Below are 18,079 nucleotides of genomic sequence, written 5' to 3' on the forward strand. Positions count from 1 at the left end.
TGATGCGTAGTTAATTTAAGGAAAGGTAATCTCTCTCAATCTAGAAGAATAATTGAAGAAATTCAAGGCCATTTGTTAATAGTTAGCAGCAATTTGAAAAAACCATTACATAAAGACACTCAAATTTAAAGAAATAGATACAGTATCGTAATTACAAAAAAGAGGAGATGTTGAGACCAAGATGATGCCATAACCTTGGATATCCTTCCATAGATGAATGTGAGATTTGGATTTATCTGCAAATTTACGACTATTTCTTTCCAACCAAAGGTTCCACAAGAGAGATCCAATAGCATTGCACCGAAGAAGGTTCCTCTGCTTTGATAACGAGCAGGAAAGACTTTCATGGATAATATGATTGATGCGAGTGGGCACTACATAAGCTAGACGGAGAGTATCAAAAAGACGAGTCCATAGAGCCTTTGAATATGGACCGTGTAAAAATAGATGAAACAAAGATTCATTTGAAGATTTTCCAAGAACGCACCAATTTGAACTAATATATAAGGAGGGAACCCGAGCTTGAATCTTCTCGTAGGGTATTTAAAGCCCCAGAGGAAGAATCAGCATTTTTTTGGGGAAGGAAGGCGCCAAAGCTTGGGGAAGAAATCCTTATGAGGATTAGACTGATGTAGATGAAGGCTAGCTTTCATGGATTTTACAGAAAATTGACCTATCAAAGTGCCACAATTTACCTTGGCTAAAATAATATCTCGACCCCATCAAAGTGCCTACTTAATTTACTTGTACAAGAATTACACAGAAGAACGATATCATGCAGAAGTTTTGGAGGTGGATCCTACAACAAGAGGCATAAATATAGCCTCCTAGAGCTTTTATGCATAACGCATGCAAAACAAGGCCTCAATAACATTATATTATTCGAAAAGCATATGATATGAAATGGTACTGAAGGTGTGTTGAACAGTGATGAATGAAAGGTGTGTTGAACAGTGACGAATGAAGCGTGTTTTTAATAATCAGACTCAAGGACATAACATAACAAATAAATCAATTTAAAAGCCAAAAGAAAAGAGAAGAACACAATAAATGAACATGTAGAATAGGAGAGGAGAAATAATTAGAGAATCAGAAAACACATGAAAGACAACTTTATTATTGAATAATACGAAACACACCATAAGATAGAAATGAAAGGAAAGACAACATAAGAGAAGTGAGAAGGAGTAGAAAACAAAAATAAGACACAGACATCAAAGCAGCAGCATCAACATGCAATTGATCAATGCCAATTGGATTTGGCAACGTTAGCAAGAGTGTTGACGTTGTCGTCGACAGAAATGTTTCAAGCAAAGTAACCCAACAGCAGGGCCAAATTAATTTTGAAATGTTTCAAGCAAAGTAACCCAACAGCAGGTTTTGCTTTGCCAAATTAATTTTCTCAGGAATGGTGGATTCAGTTTGGTACGCAATCCAGGTGGCGTTGGCATATAGACGTAGGCAGTCCAAAATCTGGGGTCATTTGGGATGTTTTTTACCCCTTACCTACGTTGGCATCTATGAACTTTTTCACCTCCGAGTAGTCAATTTGGCCGTTGGTGGCAATGACATAGCCTTCACTAAACGCAGCTGGGCCACTTGTCTTCGAAAAGACATCGTGCTCGAGAGCGTTCTCCAGTTTCCACGCCCAGCCGTGGAAAGGATTCCGAACACGATCTTGTTGGCAGGAACATACTTTGTCCAGGATTCGATCCCGAAATGTGCGGACAAGGACCCGTTCTTGTGGTTGAAGAGCACGGAGGATAGTCCTGTGTTACCTGCGGACGAACCCGCGGCTGGGGTGTAAAAGTCATAACAAACAAGGTTCACCCAATCCAGGTTGTGTTTGATTGCTTCACTTGGGTACTTAACATTCTTTTCAATGTATGGTAGGTTCGGCACCGAAGCCACCAGGATTCACTTCGCTCGGTTGTTGTTTCTAGCATCGTCCACGACCGCCTACCGCCACTTCCCAATCAGTATTTCAAAGTTATGCATATTAGCCGTAGAAGATGGGTACAACCACTGTAAATCCATGCCGTCAAACTCACAATCAACGGTCGTCTTGATCGAGGAGTTGATGAACGCGTCTCCTGTTGTGGGGTACCTTTGCAATGTCTGAGAAAACTTTGATGTCTCCTCTCATGGACAGCAGAGTCTTCACGCTCGGATTGCTCACTTTCACCTTTTCGGACAAGTGACTCACTTCCGTAGAAGGAATCGTCACTTCATGACTTGTGGCGTCGATTTCTCCATATCCGCAGAAGAGATGAGTGTAACGCGTAGCATCAATGTTAGAAGCAGGAAGTTTACCCACCATGCTGCTCGGCCAATAACCACCATTCACAATTGTTGGATGAGACATCTTCAATGGATGCAGGACTAACTCACTTCAACAACCAAATACTTTCTCCTTGATATCACTCTCTATATGCACTTCAATCGCTTGCTGTGCCTTGTAAATCCTATTTCATTCAGATCCCATGTATATACTACTACATCTCAATCATCTCAATTATTTATTCCTATTTAATTTCTTTATATTTTTAATATTATACTATATACACTGGCCCGATATATGCATGTTCACATCTTCATCCATTCCTTTTTCATACATGCCATTTTTTTTATTTCATTGTTCTAACTTCTTTTTTCTTATTACATAACCTCTAAATTCTACCTAATTAATATATACTCTTAATTTATCCATTCAATCCATATTCATTTAATTAGGTCCAATTATAATATGTAATAAAACTTTCGCACTTTAACCTTCTTTAGTTAATATTTGCGCTATTTCTTTTTCTTAAAAGGAAAACCATTTCATTGAGGGTAAATGATACATAAAAATGAGGCTATATATGAATTTATATCTTTCCAAAAGGCGATTGCACCAATGGGTATTTCACAACTCTATCTTAAAAAATTGACTATTGACTTCACATTATATATTAGTCTATTATCATCATTATGTTTGTATTAATAGTTAGTTGAGTATATGCTTCTTTATTACTTGTTGCAAATAGAAATAGTTTATGGATTTAATTTTCTAAATGAGCAATATTAGGTACTAATAAATAATTTTTTTTTTCACACTATGTTTTTCTATCTAACTTTGATTTGTCCTATTAACTCCTTGATCTATTTTACAGGTTGTTAAGTTAGTTTAAGAAGAAGAGATTAAATTGGAATTAGGAACATCGGTATATCTAAAGAAGCCTATATGTCAAAAAGGGTGTATCTTATGCTACAAATATAGTAATAAATGGATAAATCGAACCCAAATAAGATAGTTACTAGCTAGACATTTGAATGTTGACGTACCAAATGTCAAGAACTTTGGATTAAAGTTTTAATTATACTCCTATGTCATTTCAGCAGTTTTAAAATACTTTAAACGTTTATAATTTTTTTCCAAAATACCCTCTAGTTAACACTTTCGTTAAGACAAGACAAAAATACGATGTACAGAATAATTTTAAAAATGGAGGTTGTAGAAATATTCCACAAGACAATTATTCCCCTATACTTTAAGGACAATTTAATTTTAACACCACTTTTAAATTTATGTCTAAAAAACAAAAGCGTTTCATTTGCTTCTCTATTGATTAATATCATGTTTCAAAACAAAAGCCTTCTACTTTTAAAATTATTTTAAAACAACCTCATTGACTTGGTACCCGTCTGAATTAACAAATTTACCAATCTAACTTCATTTTGTCCCATTAGTTTTATGTATTGATCCTTTTTTTTAAGTCCAATAAGTCAATTCCAAATGAGAATTATGTCACCCACTTTTATTTTGCCTATAGTATGTACTTTTACAAAGTTTATTCTTTCCTTAATATCACTAATATATTTTAAACCTAAGATTATTGCTTTCTTAAAGAATTACCCCAATTAAACCATCTACTTCTACCTTGTCAACTAATCTATTATTAATATATTAGGTTCTACCTTCGATGTATAATAAAATTTGTTATCTATTATTAGAAGATTTGTGCAAATTTGGCGGGATCCTAGGAGGGCAAATTTATGCAGGTAACATTCAAGTTTCTTACCTTCTTTTAATAAACCAAAAAAAGAATGACATGATCTATGGACTCAATAATATTAGACAATTATTTTGAAATAAATTGGATATGATAATGTCACAAGAAACTTTGTGTTGTTCCAAACTTTCTACACAATTTTGAGAAATTTTAAATGAGTAAAAATTAACATAAATATTTGTGAATACTTAAAAGTTTCTTATTAAAATTGAAACGAGAAACGAAAATGTTTACGTTACCAAACAACCCCTTAATATCTCGATGATCACTTTCATTTACAAAATAATTCAAACCTATAAACATTTTCAGCCATTTGCAAGGTAATAAATTAGTATACGTACATTCAAAAGCACTAATACGAAAATTAAAATGAATAAATTAGTTCATATTGATGTAGTAGAAGTGGCTATTTTCCAAGAAAGATGCAGTAGAAGTCGTTGGTCATTTAACATTTTAAGAAAGGGCTAAATTAAGTAGACAAAGTACAAAATAGAAGTGTGATATAACATTAATTCCCATTTGAAAATTGGATTTCTTGGCCTTAGAAAACTTTGCCCAGCCCCAACGCATTAGAGTTTAATATAGGACTAAATGAAGTTAGCTTGATAAGTTTGTTTAAATCAAACGAGTACCAAAGTCGTGGATGTTTCAGTCAATAATTTAAAGGATACAATATTAGAATATTAGAGGGTAAAAGGACAAAAGAAACTAAGATATATATTTAAAATTTGTTACAAGATCGCATTCGAATATATATATATATATATTTTGGAAAATAGCATTTTAGAATCATATAAAAAAGAAGAGACCTAGATAAAAGCACTCTAATTTAGATGAATGGTAGAAGCATCGTAATTAAAAAAGAGATCATTTAGATGATCAAATGATGCATAAATTATAATTACAATATATCTACCATTTCTCTCGAGTGCTTTCATCTAGACCTCGCTTATACTTTTAATGAAATATCTTCCTAGAGGTTTGAGTAAGACCCCATTCGAATATTATAATGGCTGGCCTGATTACAACTACTTGTTTGATTAAACTAATTTATCAATCTAACTTCATTTTGTCCTATTAAACTCTATTAGGGTTGGACCAAGTTTTTTAAGGTCAAGAAATCTAATTTTCAAATGAGAGAATTATGTCACTTTTTTTTTAAATTTTAATATAATTTGTCAACGTAATTTAGATTATTTTTTTAATATGGTCAATATTTAAACTTATTTTAAAAATAATGCTAATTCGAAATTTACTCAAAAAATGATGCTTTAGAATTTTTTCCACCACTAGGTTGTTTTTTGAGGAGGCGATCAAGTCCACTTCAACAATAAGTCATCTCGTGCTGGCGTTAAGGATCCAACATTGAAAAGAAAGTGAACTTTAAATAGGTTTATAATAGACATGATCAGCTACTCCTCTTATTGTCAATTGGTTTTGAGATAAACTCCATAAATATTAATATGATATTAAGCGCGAAAAAGCTCAAACGTCTGGTTCAAAAAATGGGATCCGACCAAAATCGATGAACGAAAAAAGCCACGAAAAGATGCAACCATGTTACTTTTTTTTTTTTTAAGAAAAAACTTGTATGCAGTCTTTTCAAGAGACAAAATATACCTATTTTAAACAATAAATACTAGTTTTGTTGGAGTAACCTTAAAAACAATTGTGGGATTGGTGATCAAACCATCCATATTTAAGAGGTAATAAGTTTATTCACTGAGTTATGAAAGTGGCCACACATTTTGGGTGGAAAGGATATATTAGAAAGAAATTAACTGCAATTATAAACATATGAAGATACAAGTTCCAAAATACATGAAGATTGTTAACGGTACTGCATATGGTGCCTCGATGCAAATGTGCAAATTCTTACAAATTTAAGGTTCGAGTGCACCCAAAAGATGGAGAAAAAACTGGAGAAAGAACAATAAACAACGCTAGAGGACAATATAGAAGGCATATATTATATAGCAGAGCAGTGAAAGCCAACAAAAGGGACTTCTGAGGCTTGTAATTAGGAATGAAATGTCTCTTTATAGACTTCTCAAGTTGTCCTCATCCTGGTGGCCAGGATTGCATCTTGTGGAATGGTACAAAGGATGGAGTTTTTACTGTCAAGTCTATGAAGAATGTGTTAGCAGGCCAAAACAGGGACTTGATTTTCGATATTTAGCTGCTAAAATAATTTTTTTTAAAAGAACCATTCGTTAAGAAGTATGTGAGAAACATACCAACAAAAGGAAGGCAATAGACTGACTTTCCAAACGTACCAACAATTCAGTTGCTAAAATATGGACAACACTCATCTGTCCCTAAAAAATGTAAACTTTTTCTTTTGTGCATTCTATGTAGGGTATTAATACACACGATGGACTCCAAGATAGACTTCTTTGTATGTGCTTATGTCCAAGCCGATGCACTCTCTGCAATCTAAATAATGACTTTATGGATCATCTATTTCTCCATTGTCTATATATACAGCTTTTTCTTTGGAGGCAGTTTTTCAAACTTGTCACGATACATATCCATGGCTCTTTCTGTCGGCATCCATGTCCTCTCATTTATTTGGTTCGAGAGAAACAACCATCTCTTTTCAGACAAGTATCGACCTGCGGCCATTCTGGGGATGATATAGGAACGGCTGTCTCTCCACCAAATCACGTTTCTTTTGTAATTATGTCATTTTTCCATTTCTTTAAATTGAAGTGCTTTTATCTAGTCTCCCTATCATGTATGTTTCTCACCTACTTTTTGAATGAGTTTTCCACCTCCAAAAAAGAAAAAATTGTATCTTCCAGATGGCATCAATTTCTTCTCCGTTTTCCTTGCCTTTAATTGATGATTCGTTCAAACCTCTCATTACTTAATTTAATTGGTTTATACATTTGGTGCATTAATCAAATGCTTAATTAAACTATTTTCTTAATCGTTAAAAATATTTTCATTAACAATTGTGTTTGATCTTTGCATTTAGTTACGTTTATTCTCTCAGTTTCCACTCCTTTATTTATCTAAACACAAAAGTTTTTGTTTTAATACGATACATGAGATGAAGTAATTCAACCAGAATTTTGGGTCGAAAATATATATTTTAACCAATTCATCAACTAAAGCTACCTAAAAACAAAATTGATGATTCGGAAGAAGAAACTATATACCTAGAGAAAATAAGAAAAGAAAGTAGATACATAAAAACATAACACACCAGAAATTTTATTGGATATGTGATAGGAAATACAAGAATTGAAAGAGGACAGACACAACAGAGACCATCAACCTCGTAGTTTACAAGAAAAACATATGCATATATATGTTTTTATTGGAAGTTTGAAATGAAAGGGGTAACTAAAAGTAGTGTTGCAGATGAAAGGAGGAGAAGAAAATAGAGATGGAAATTTAGGAGGACCAACTGGATTTGGCAGCGGTGGCCAGAGTGTAGAGTTCATCGTCAGCAGCAACGTTGGAAGCAAAGTAACCCAGCGCCATCATTGACCTGGCTAAGTTAACTTTCTGAGAAATGGTGTCTTTACTCTCGAAGGCAATCCAGGTGGTAGTGGCATTAAAGGCGTAGGCAATCACAAATTTCCGGTCATTTGGGACAACTTCAGCTTGAGTCTCATGTATGAAGTTCTGGACCTCGTAGTAGACAATTTTACCATCTAGGGCAATCTCATATTCTCCAGTAGACTCAGTCGGGCCATCGGCCTTGGAAAACACGTTGTGCTGGAGAGGGTTGGTGAGCTTCCAGGCCCACCCGTGGAAAGGAATTCCAAACACAATCTTATCAAAAGGCAAATCGCCAAGGATTTTACTCCACGAATCGATACCGAAATGTGCGGACAAGAGGTTGGCTTTGTGGTTGTTGAATGCGGAGGATGGTGCAGTGTAACCAGGGCATGAAGTTGGGGTGTAAAAGTCGTAAGAAATAAGATTGACCCAGTCTAGGTTCTGGCTGATTGCTGTAGCTGGGTACACAACATGTATATTGGGCTCAACATAGGGTGCGTTCGGCACCGAAGCCACAAGGAGCCACGACGCTTTTCGGTTGTTGTCTCTAGCGTCATCCTCAGCGACCTGGCGCCATTCAGTAATCAAGTAATCGAAGTTTTCCATATCATCTTGTGTAGACGGGTATAGCCAGCATAAATCCAAGCCGTTAAAGTTGCCAGCAACTGCTGCCTTGATCGAGGATTTGATAAATACTTCGCGTGTTAGGCGGTTGCCTGCCATTTGAGAGAATATTTCTTTCTCTCCCCTAATAGATAGCATAGTTTTCACATCTGGATTGCTCAATTTCACCTGGGAAGAGAATGCATTGACTATGTTATATTGCCCAAAAGGAACTATCACCTCATAACTTTGGATGTCGATTTCTGCATATCCACAGAACAGATGGGTGTAAAGCGTAGCATCCATCTTGTCAGCAGGAAATTGCGCAGCCTCGTTGCTCAGCCAGTAGCCACCATTCACAAAATTTGTCATCATTGCTGGGTTGGGAGATTTTCAATTGGATGGATTCAGCAAGGAAATAACGGAGCCAATCACATATATATACTACTATAGTCTAATACATCTCAACTACCTTAATTAATTCCTATTTTAATTTCTTTATATTTTTAATATCATACTATACACCCATATGCGGTGTATGTTCATACACATTGCCCTATAATAGTTTCCTATTTTTTATTTCATTATTATAATTTATCTATCTAACTTCTTTTTATCGCATCAGCCGGTAATGAATGACCTCTCAACTACAGCTAAAATATACTCTCTTACCGTGTAATGAAACATCCATCATAACAGCAGAGTCATTGAGGCAAAAATTACCTAGACCACTCCTCACTCAGTATACCTGACACTGAATACTGATGTGGCTTGTTCGAAGACTTAGCAGAGACAGGAAGACTTGGATGAGTCTTGCGTAATTGGGAAGGCGTCATCATTCTTGCAGGTAACCGTTTCGTGGATAATTGTAGGAGTGTGAAGATGTTGGAAGCTATGGCTATTCTGGGAGGGATGTCCTCACCTACAGTTTATGATTCCATCCTATTTAGATGGAGACGGACTCGTTAGAAATGGCTAAGTTGTTGCGAAGGGAAGACGATGATCTTACTGAAATAACGTGGGTAGTCAAATAAATTTAGACAAACTAGGACGTTATTTATTCTTAATAAAAGTCTCTTATTGTTGTGCATCTGCTTAATAGTTAGAGGATAAGTGCGCACACTGTCAAAAGTAATAATATGGAAATATTCCAAGTTCGTCTCCAGGGACTCGTTTTCTTTTAAAATTGATTTTGTAAACTGCTTGAATGAGCAATCGAGTTTGGGAATAAAAATTGGTGGAATTGTTGGGAAACACAATTTAAAAACACAAAGATTAAAAAAACCAACCCCCTAATAAGATTTAGTTCTAAAAGATGGATTACACCTATCAAGTGTGTCCGTAATTAAACTCAATTTATGCAAACTGGTTCAACTCCTATTTCATACTGCTTTTGGTTTGTTTACAAGCTTAGGCTAGTGTTTACATATGTCTATGCAACTCTAGAATCCTAAATTCCTAAATAAATCAAGTTCCAACTTACATTTAACAGGTAAGAGAGCCTATGTCTAGGATCTTGTTTTATTTCTAAGTAACTTTCCGTTTCACCTTGATGAGATTTGTTTGACTCTAACATTTTCAGAATTAAATTCAAACTAATGTGATTTAAACAATGGCTAACAAGAAAATCAACTGGATATAATTAGATCAATCAAGATAAGCAAAAGAGAGCGTAATACCCCATGCTCATTGATAGATGAAATTTAAATAGATGAACTAAACTCGTAGGAGGGTTAAGAAACAATTTACCTACCCATGGAATTGAAATAAATTAAAACACAAGAGAAGATAACAAAAGAAAGCATTTTAATTAGAATTGGAAAGAAGTACAAAATGGAACAGATTGAATTGCAATAAAATAAACAAGAGTAATTCGAGAAAAATAATTGAAAACAAAACAAAACTATGGAAAATGAGATGCCTTTGAAGTGATGCTGGAAGCTCCTTTTATAGGCTTTAACAAGATGTTGAGAAATGCATGGGAGGTTGGAACAAAATGAGGTTGTAGAGATTTTAGTAACTAATAACAAATCTTGGACCACTTGGTCAAAGTTGTTATTCCCGTTTTGACAATTTAGGCATAAAATGTGGCTGAAGCATTGTAAAGTTGGAATGTCCAAAACAATTGGCTGGTGGATCCCTCTAATAATCTGGAAATACTTGGCGTGCGATGTGCCTGACCCATTGCAGTTATCAATTTTCAATTTTCCTTACAAAATAAATAAATTTACACAAATTAGCCTTCATTTAGCTATAATACAATTCCAAAGTCCCTAATCACAAATTATGCACATTTTCCCTAAATTATATGCTTGAACATACATTTTTCATCATAATTAACTACCAACTAAGCATGTAAAACTACTCTTTTTAGCCTTTAATCAAGTCTTATCACTTATTCTTTTCTCACGGAAAAAAAAACTACCTTAATTAATTCCTATTTTAATTTCTTTATATTTTTAATATGATACTATACACCCAAATGCGGTGTATGTTCATACACATGCTCTATAATAATTTCATATTTTCTAGTTAAAATATACTTTCTTATTAATTTTTTATATCCATGAGTGCCTAATCCTATAATATTTGGTGTCGGGACAACATTTAGGAATTACTCATTTCTAAGGTAGGCCATCATGGGATTTGAACTCATTCCTATAAAAAACCTACTTTCTTACGATCACGGGGTTCATTCGAATATGAAATCCAATCCTAGAAATACAGCATCCCACTTTTTTTTTACTACCCAAGGCTTCTATACATTTCGAAATCGAGAAATTTCTACCACAGTAGGTGGTATCGAGAACAATTAGCCGATTTGGATTTGCGACTTATTATAGATTATTCGTTGGTAGAATGGAAAGAATTAGGGGAAGAAGGACCCGCGGGTAATGAATGGAAAGATCGAAAAGTTGGAAGAAGAAAAGATTTTTTTGTTAGACGTATGGAATTAGCTAAGCATTTTTATTCGAACAAATATAGAACCTGAATGGATCGGACTCCTTTGGACTAATGAGCTACCCGATGATGATTTATTTTATTTTCATTTATCATTTTTTATCAAAATTTAGTTTATTAAGTATATGTATCTTTTATTACTTATTTCAAAAAGACATAGTTTATGGGTTTCCTCTTCCACACCAAGTTTTCCCTGTAACTTTGTTTTGTCCTATATCCTATCTAATTTTTCATATTATATATTCTTTTACCCTTCAATTCATTTCTTTAATTAATAGTTGTGCCCAATTATAATATGTACTTTTTTCACTTTGGTCTTCAATTAAAAATGACAAACGACTTCACATTGTGTTATTCGTTCATTCATTATCATATTTGGATTCTTATTTATTTAGATGCAAATTATGGATATAATTTATGAGAAATGTACTAGATGCTAATAATTTATTTCACCAAGCATAATCCAACCTAACCTTATTTTGTCTTACTAGATTGTCCATTTATTTGCTAACATGAGCTAAATGATATCTACCTTTTCTCTTAAGGTCAAAAGTTCAACCCCTCCAACTCTCAATTTATTGTATTAAAATAAATTGTCTCTATTATCAATTTTACATTTAAACCCATTTTCTCTAAATTTATTAGAACTTACCTTGCCCTTTTGGAACAATGGACCAATCCATGATGATTATTATTAAACTATTGTTTTATTAATATATTTGGGCATGTGAGCATGCAACATAAACATGTCACTTAGAGAAAATGAAAATTTTAATTGGTTTGGTTTGATTTTGCTGGGAACAAGTTATATTCCATGTATCATGTATGAGTATGATGAAAATTTTAATTTTAATTGGTTTGGTTTGATTTTGCTGTGAGCAAGTTATATTCCATGTATCATGTGGGAGTGACATACTCATAGTTTAAATATGTTAATAAAATAATAATATAATGATCTATATAATTTTGTTGTTAACAAATTTTCACAAATTTTTTTGTGAATGACCTAATTGAGATTTTTTTTTACTGCATATTCGAGAATTTTAAAATTAGACTGAGGACTAGATTGAGAATTTACTAAAAAGAGTAGCGTCCTCTAATATATTTAGCCTAAATGATATTGTATTTTACTATAATTAATATATAAAGTCTTAAGATCATATGGGACTATATACTACCTAATTCAATCTCCATACTTTGTAAATGTCACATAAGTTTATCCTAAGTTAATTTGAATATTTATTGACATGAAACCTTTTAAACAAGGGGACCAACATTTGAACCTATAAATATTTTTCGGCTATTTGAAGAGTTATAAATAAGTATACATTTAAATAAACATTAATACAAAAATGATAATGAATATATTAGTTTTTTTAGTACAACAAATGTTGGAATGGGAAATGAAGCCTCCGACTTTTAGAGAATGAGCAAGATATTTTAACCACCGAACTATGTACATATGTTGGCATTGATAGATTAGGTTCATCATCTTGTCATTCTTTAAGAAATCAATAATCTTAGGTTTACTGTACTAAAAAAAAAATCTTAGGTTTAAAATATTAGGGACATGATGATATCAAAGACTAGTGGATATATTATATTATTATAGATAAAATAAAACTGCGTGCATAATTCTCATTTAGAAATTGGATTTCTTAGACTCGAAGAAAGGCGTCAAACTTTAACATTATAGGACAAAATGGCGTTAGATTCATAAAATTGTTTAATCAGACAAGTTCAAAGTCGTGGACGTTTCAATCAAGAACGTGTAAATAATAATAATAATAATAAATAAAAATTAGGAAAATTACATTGGATAGTTAAATTTTTATACATATTTACGAACGTGTAACCTCTTTTTGTATTTTACAAATAGGTAAAATATTTCAATTTTTATTTTTAGAAGTTTTATTATTCCAATTTTACATCTGATATACCGTTTAATGTATCTTTAATATATCTCCGATGTACCTCTAATATATACATCTAATGTCTATATGATATACATCTATCTGATGTATATCTAATATACATTCGATGTACCTCTCATATACTTTCGAGATATATTTGATGTGCCTTTGATATACATCAGATATACATATTATACATCTAATATACATCTGATTTACCTCTAATTCATTATATACTAAATATAAAGGATATCAGCTGTTTAGATTTATAGAGTATATCAGACTTTTAACTTGTATTTTTCGACATCCATGGTCTCATTAATCTTTCATGCAATAACTTTAGATTTCATTTCTTTTTGTTTACACCATTGTTTTCAGCTGAAAAAAAAAATAGTGGATAAATTAGTTTTATATCCACACACATATAGCATATTTATATTAATAGATATCATGGTTATACCAAATGTATATAAGTGGTAAACTAGAGGCATATTAAGTATATATCATAGATATATAAGTGTTATATTAGCGTGGTTTGGCTGGAAAGAAACAACCAATATTTTTTTGGACAAATCTCGCTCTTCTGCTCAGCTTTTGGAGGATATTATAGTCTTGGCATCAACTTTGTCCTCAAAATCTCATCCTTTTTCTAATTATAATTTATCTACCATTTTGCTTAATTGGAGCACTTTTGTATAGCCTCATTCTTTTGTATGTTTCTCACATACCCTCTTAATAAAATGGTTTCTCCTTTCAAAAAAAATATTAGCGTGGTAAATCAATGATAAATCATATAATCATATCAGAACTTATATCAGTAGAAATCATAATTATATCATATTTATATCAATGATATATCAATGGTAAACTATATTAGAAGTTATATTTAGTACATATCATAGTTATATAAGAAGTAAATCAATTATATATCAGTATATATTAGTAATATATTAGAGGGATATATCTGTTAGCAAGCCAAAGTGGGAATTTAATGTTTGTTTCAGCATCAAAGATTTGAGCAAATTTTATCCCTAAAAATGTAAATTTTTTCTATGGTGTGTGTTGCATGGCGGCATTAATACTCATGGCGGCATTAATACTCATGATAGGCTCCAAGCTAGACTGCCTTCCATGTGCTTAACCCAAATCTTTGCACTATTTGCAATCCAAATAGTGATTCTATGGGTTATTTATTTCTCCATTGTCCATATTCAACCTTCCTATGAATGTTTTTCTTTGAGATCTTCAAGATATATATTGTTCTTCCTGCTGGTGTTGATGCCTTCATACAGGAATGCATAAATACCCCTCTCTCAAACAGCAGATATGTGCTTTGCTGTAATGGTTTTAGCTCTATCCTTTGGTTTATTTGGCTCGAGAGAAACAATCATCTCTTTTCAGATAAATATATACATGCATATTTTCTATATGAGATGATATAAGAATGACGTCATCTAAATCAAGGTTCTTTTGTAATTATGACATCTCCACCATCTCTTTAAATTGTAGCATCCCTTTGGTTGTACGTTTCTCATATACCTTTTGAATGAATGTTGATCTTCTTTCAAACAAGTATATATAAAAGACATATCAAGTATATATCACACATATATTAGTAGCAAATCAATAAATAGTAAATTACATAATCATATAAGAAGTTATATTAATAGATATCATACTTATATTAGTGATATAACAACAATATATTAGTAGTAAATCATAATCTCTTCCCCTTAAACTAACTTAACAACCTGTAAAATAGATCAAAGAGTTAATAGGACAAATCAAAGTTAGATAAAAAAAAATGGAGTGTGAACAATAAATTATTTATTACTATCTAATATTGCTCATTTAGAAAATTCAAATCCATAAACTATATCTATTTGCAACCAGCACTAACTATTAATACAAATATAATAATGAAAATAGACTAATATATAATGTGAAGTCAATCGTCAATTTTAAGATAGAGTTGTGAAATACCCATGGTGCAATTGTCTTCTGGGAAGAGATCAATTTCATATATAACCTCATTTTTATGTATGTTATTCATCTACCTCGATGAAATGGTTTTCCTTTTAAGAAAAAGAAAGAGAGTGGAAGAAGGTTAAAAGTGTAAAAATTTATTACATAATATAATTGGACTTAATTAAATGAATATGGGTTGAAGGGATAAATTAAGAGTATATATTAACTAGGTAGAATTTGTAATAAGACAAAAAGAAGTTAGATAGATAAGTTAGAATAATGAAATAAAAAAAATGAAATTGTTATATGGCATGTATGAAAAAGGAATGGATGAATATGTGAACATGCATATATATGGGACCGGTGTATAGTATAATATTAAAAATATAAAGAAAATAAATAGGAATTAATAATTGAGATGATTGAGATTTAGTGGTCGTGTATATATGGGATTGGAATGAAATAGATTTACAAGGCACAACAAGCAATTGAAGTGCATACAGAGAGTGATATCAAGGAGAAACTATTTGGTTGTTGAAGCGAGTTAGTCCTGCATCAATTGAAAATGTCTCATCCAACAATTGTGAATGGTGGTTATTGGCTAAGCAACACAGCGGGTAAACTTCCCGCTTCTAACATTGATGCTACGCTTTACACCCATCTCTTCTGTGGATATGCAGAAATCAATGCCACAAGTCATGAAGTGACGATTCCTTCCACAGAAGTGAGTCACTTCTCCGAAAAGGTGAAAATGAGCAATCCGAACGTGAAAACTCTACTGTCTATTACAGGAGACAGTAAAGTTTTCTCTGACATTGCAAAGGTGCCAACAGCACGAGACACGTTTATCAAATCCTCGATCAAGGCAGCTGTTAATAGTGGGTTTGACGGCCTTGATTTGCAATGGTTGTACCCATCTTCTCCAACTGATATGCAAAACTTTGAAACCTTAATTGGGAAGTGGCGGCAGGCGGTTGTGGACGATGCTAGAACCTACAACCGAGCGGCACGGATCCTGGTGGCTTCGGTGCCGAACCTACCATACATTGAGAAGAATGTTGAGTACCCAGGTGAAGCAATCAAACAAAACCTGGACTGGGTGAACCTTGTTTGTTATGACTTTTACACCCCAGCCGAGGGTTCGTCCGCAGGTAACACTGGACCATCCTCCGCGCTCTTCAACCGCAATAACGGGTCCTTGTCTGCATGTTTCGGGATCGAATCCTGGACAAAATATGTTCCTGCAACCAAGATCGTATTCGGAATCCCTTTCCACGGGTGGGCGTGGCAACTGGCGGACCCTCCCGAATACGATGTGTTTTCGAAAGCGAGTGGGCCAGCTGCGTCTGATGTAGGCTATGTGATTGGCACCGACGGCCAAATGGAGTACTCGGAGGTGAAAAAGTTCATAGGCGCCAACGCCTGCAAGGGTAAAAATATCCCAAATGACCCCAGATTTGGTATTGCCTACGCCTATGCCAATGCCACCTGGATTGCGTACGAAAGTGAATCCACCATTCCTGTGAAAATTGAATTGGCAAAGCAAAACCAGCTGCTGGGTTACTTTGCTTGGAACATTTCTGGCGACGACGACGTCAACACTCTTTATAACGCTGCCAAAACCAATTGGCATTGATCAATTGCATGCTGCTGCTGCTTCTGCTTTGGTTGGTTTTCTATGTCTGCAACGCCAACACCAACACCAACTCTACTACTTCATCTTTTCCAATAAAATAAATGCATGCTCCCCTCCACCGTACCTGTGTGTCTGTGTGTCTTACTTTTGTTTTCTGCTCCTTCTCACTACTCTTATCTTGTCTTTCCTTTCATTTCTCTCTTACTGTGTATTTCCTATTATCCAATAATAAAGTTGCCTTTCTTTGTGTTTCTGTTTCTCTAATTCATTCTCCTCTCCTATCCTACATGTTTTAGTGTTCTCTTAAATAGGTTTATTCAATGCTTACTCATCAAATAATGGATCGGATATCAAATGATCTTTTTATATATTGCAATTATATATGGCCATTGGAATATGACATCATGTTTTTATTATATTTTGTAAATAATTTCTTACCATTGCCCATTTATTTCCTTTTCGGTGTATATTATCAATATTTATAGGGTTTCATCTCAAAATCGATTGGCTAGAGAGGAGTAGCTCATGTCTATTATAAACCCTTATTAGATTTGTTTTCTTAATGTGAGATCTTAACATGCCTCCTCAAGATCGTGGCTGTTTTGGCTCATAGATCTTGGCCGATCCCATTTTTGGACCTGATGCTCGTTTTAGCATTTTGAGCTCTGACATCATATCAAGAATAATGAGGTTCCATCTCAAAACCAATTGGCTATGAGAGGAGTAACACATGTCTATTATAAACCATTGTTAGATCTTTTTTCTTAATATGGGATCCTTAACATGTATAATCGCCGCAAATGGTTAAAATTTTCATCACCATTTTGGTGTTTGCTTTTCTATCTATACCTCTCTTATAAATGAGCAAGATTTTCATGTTGGGATTATGGAGCCAAAACTTGAAACTCATATCTTATGAAGAAAATGATTTTCAATACTATTACCAATTCCTACAGGGAGTAAGATATTGTTGTCTTATAAGGATTATAATATTGTTTTCCTATAAGAATTAGAATATTTGGCCTCCTATAAATAAAGCCCCTATGTTAAGGTTTCATTGGTACATAATCCAAATAAAAAGGGATTTGAGTGGTTGTGGACAGTGTTGCAAAGGATTCTGTATCCCGTGGGTTTAGTGACTGTTTTTCATTCCTATACCTAAGTATAGTATGTTATAATATTTAGAAGCTAGGAGGCTTTTGTTGGGACCTCTAGGGAATATTTTTGGGGAGAGTTTTGTATTCCAATCCTTAAATAATTATTACTGAATTACCCACATCTGGGTGGAAGACTAGACGTAGCCTTTAGTGGTGAACCAGTATAATTTGCTGTGTCGTTATTCTTGTATTTTTATAGAGTTCTTCCTATTTGCATATTTTTGGTTGTGTTTGCATATTTATGTGGTAGGGGAAATTATACAAGACCATTAATTT

General features: G+C 33.5%; 1 protein-coding gene and 2 pseudogenes across 1 annotated transcript; 1 reads left to right on the top strand and 2 right to left on the bottom strand.

Moving 5' to 3' along the window:
- Positions 1-1,243: 1,243 nt before the first annotated feature.
- Positions 1,244-2,385, bottom strand: LOC111012961 (class V chitinase-like; annotated as a pseudogene).
- Positions 2,386-7,268: 4,883 nt separating this feature from the next.
- Positions 7,269-8,565, bottom strand: LOC111013119 (class V chitinase-like). Its single transcript, XM_022287498.2, has one exon. It carries the CDS (start codon positions 8,541-8,543, stop codon positions 7,455-7,457), a length of 1,089 nt encoding a protein of 362 aa, XP_022143190.1. The 5' UTR covers positions 8,544-8,565; the 3' UTR covers positions 7,269-7,454.
- Positions 8,566-15,497: 6,932 nt separating this feature from the next.
- LOC111013163 (class V chitinase pseudogene) lies at positions 15,498-16,897 on the top strand (annotated as a pseudogene).
- The last annotated feature ends 1,182 nt before the right edge of the window (positions 16,898-18,079 follow it).

Source organism: Momordica charantia (genome assembly GCF_013281855.1).
Source record: "Momordica charantia cultivar OHB3-1 chromosome 8 unlocalized genomic scaffold, Mcharantia_2.0 BLBB01000008.1, whole genome shotgun sequence".
Lineage (NCBI taxonomy): Eukaryota > Viridiplantae > Streptophyta > Magnoliopsida > Cucurbitales > Cucurbitaceae > Momordica > Momordica charantia.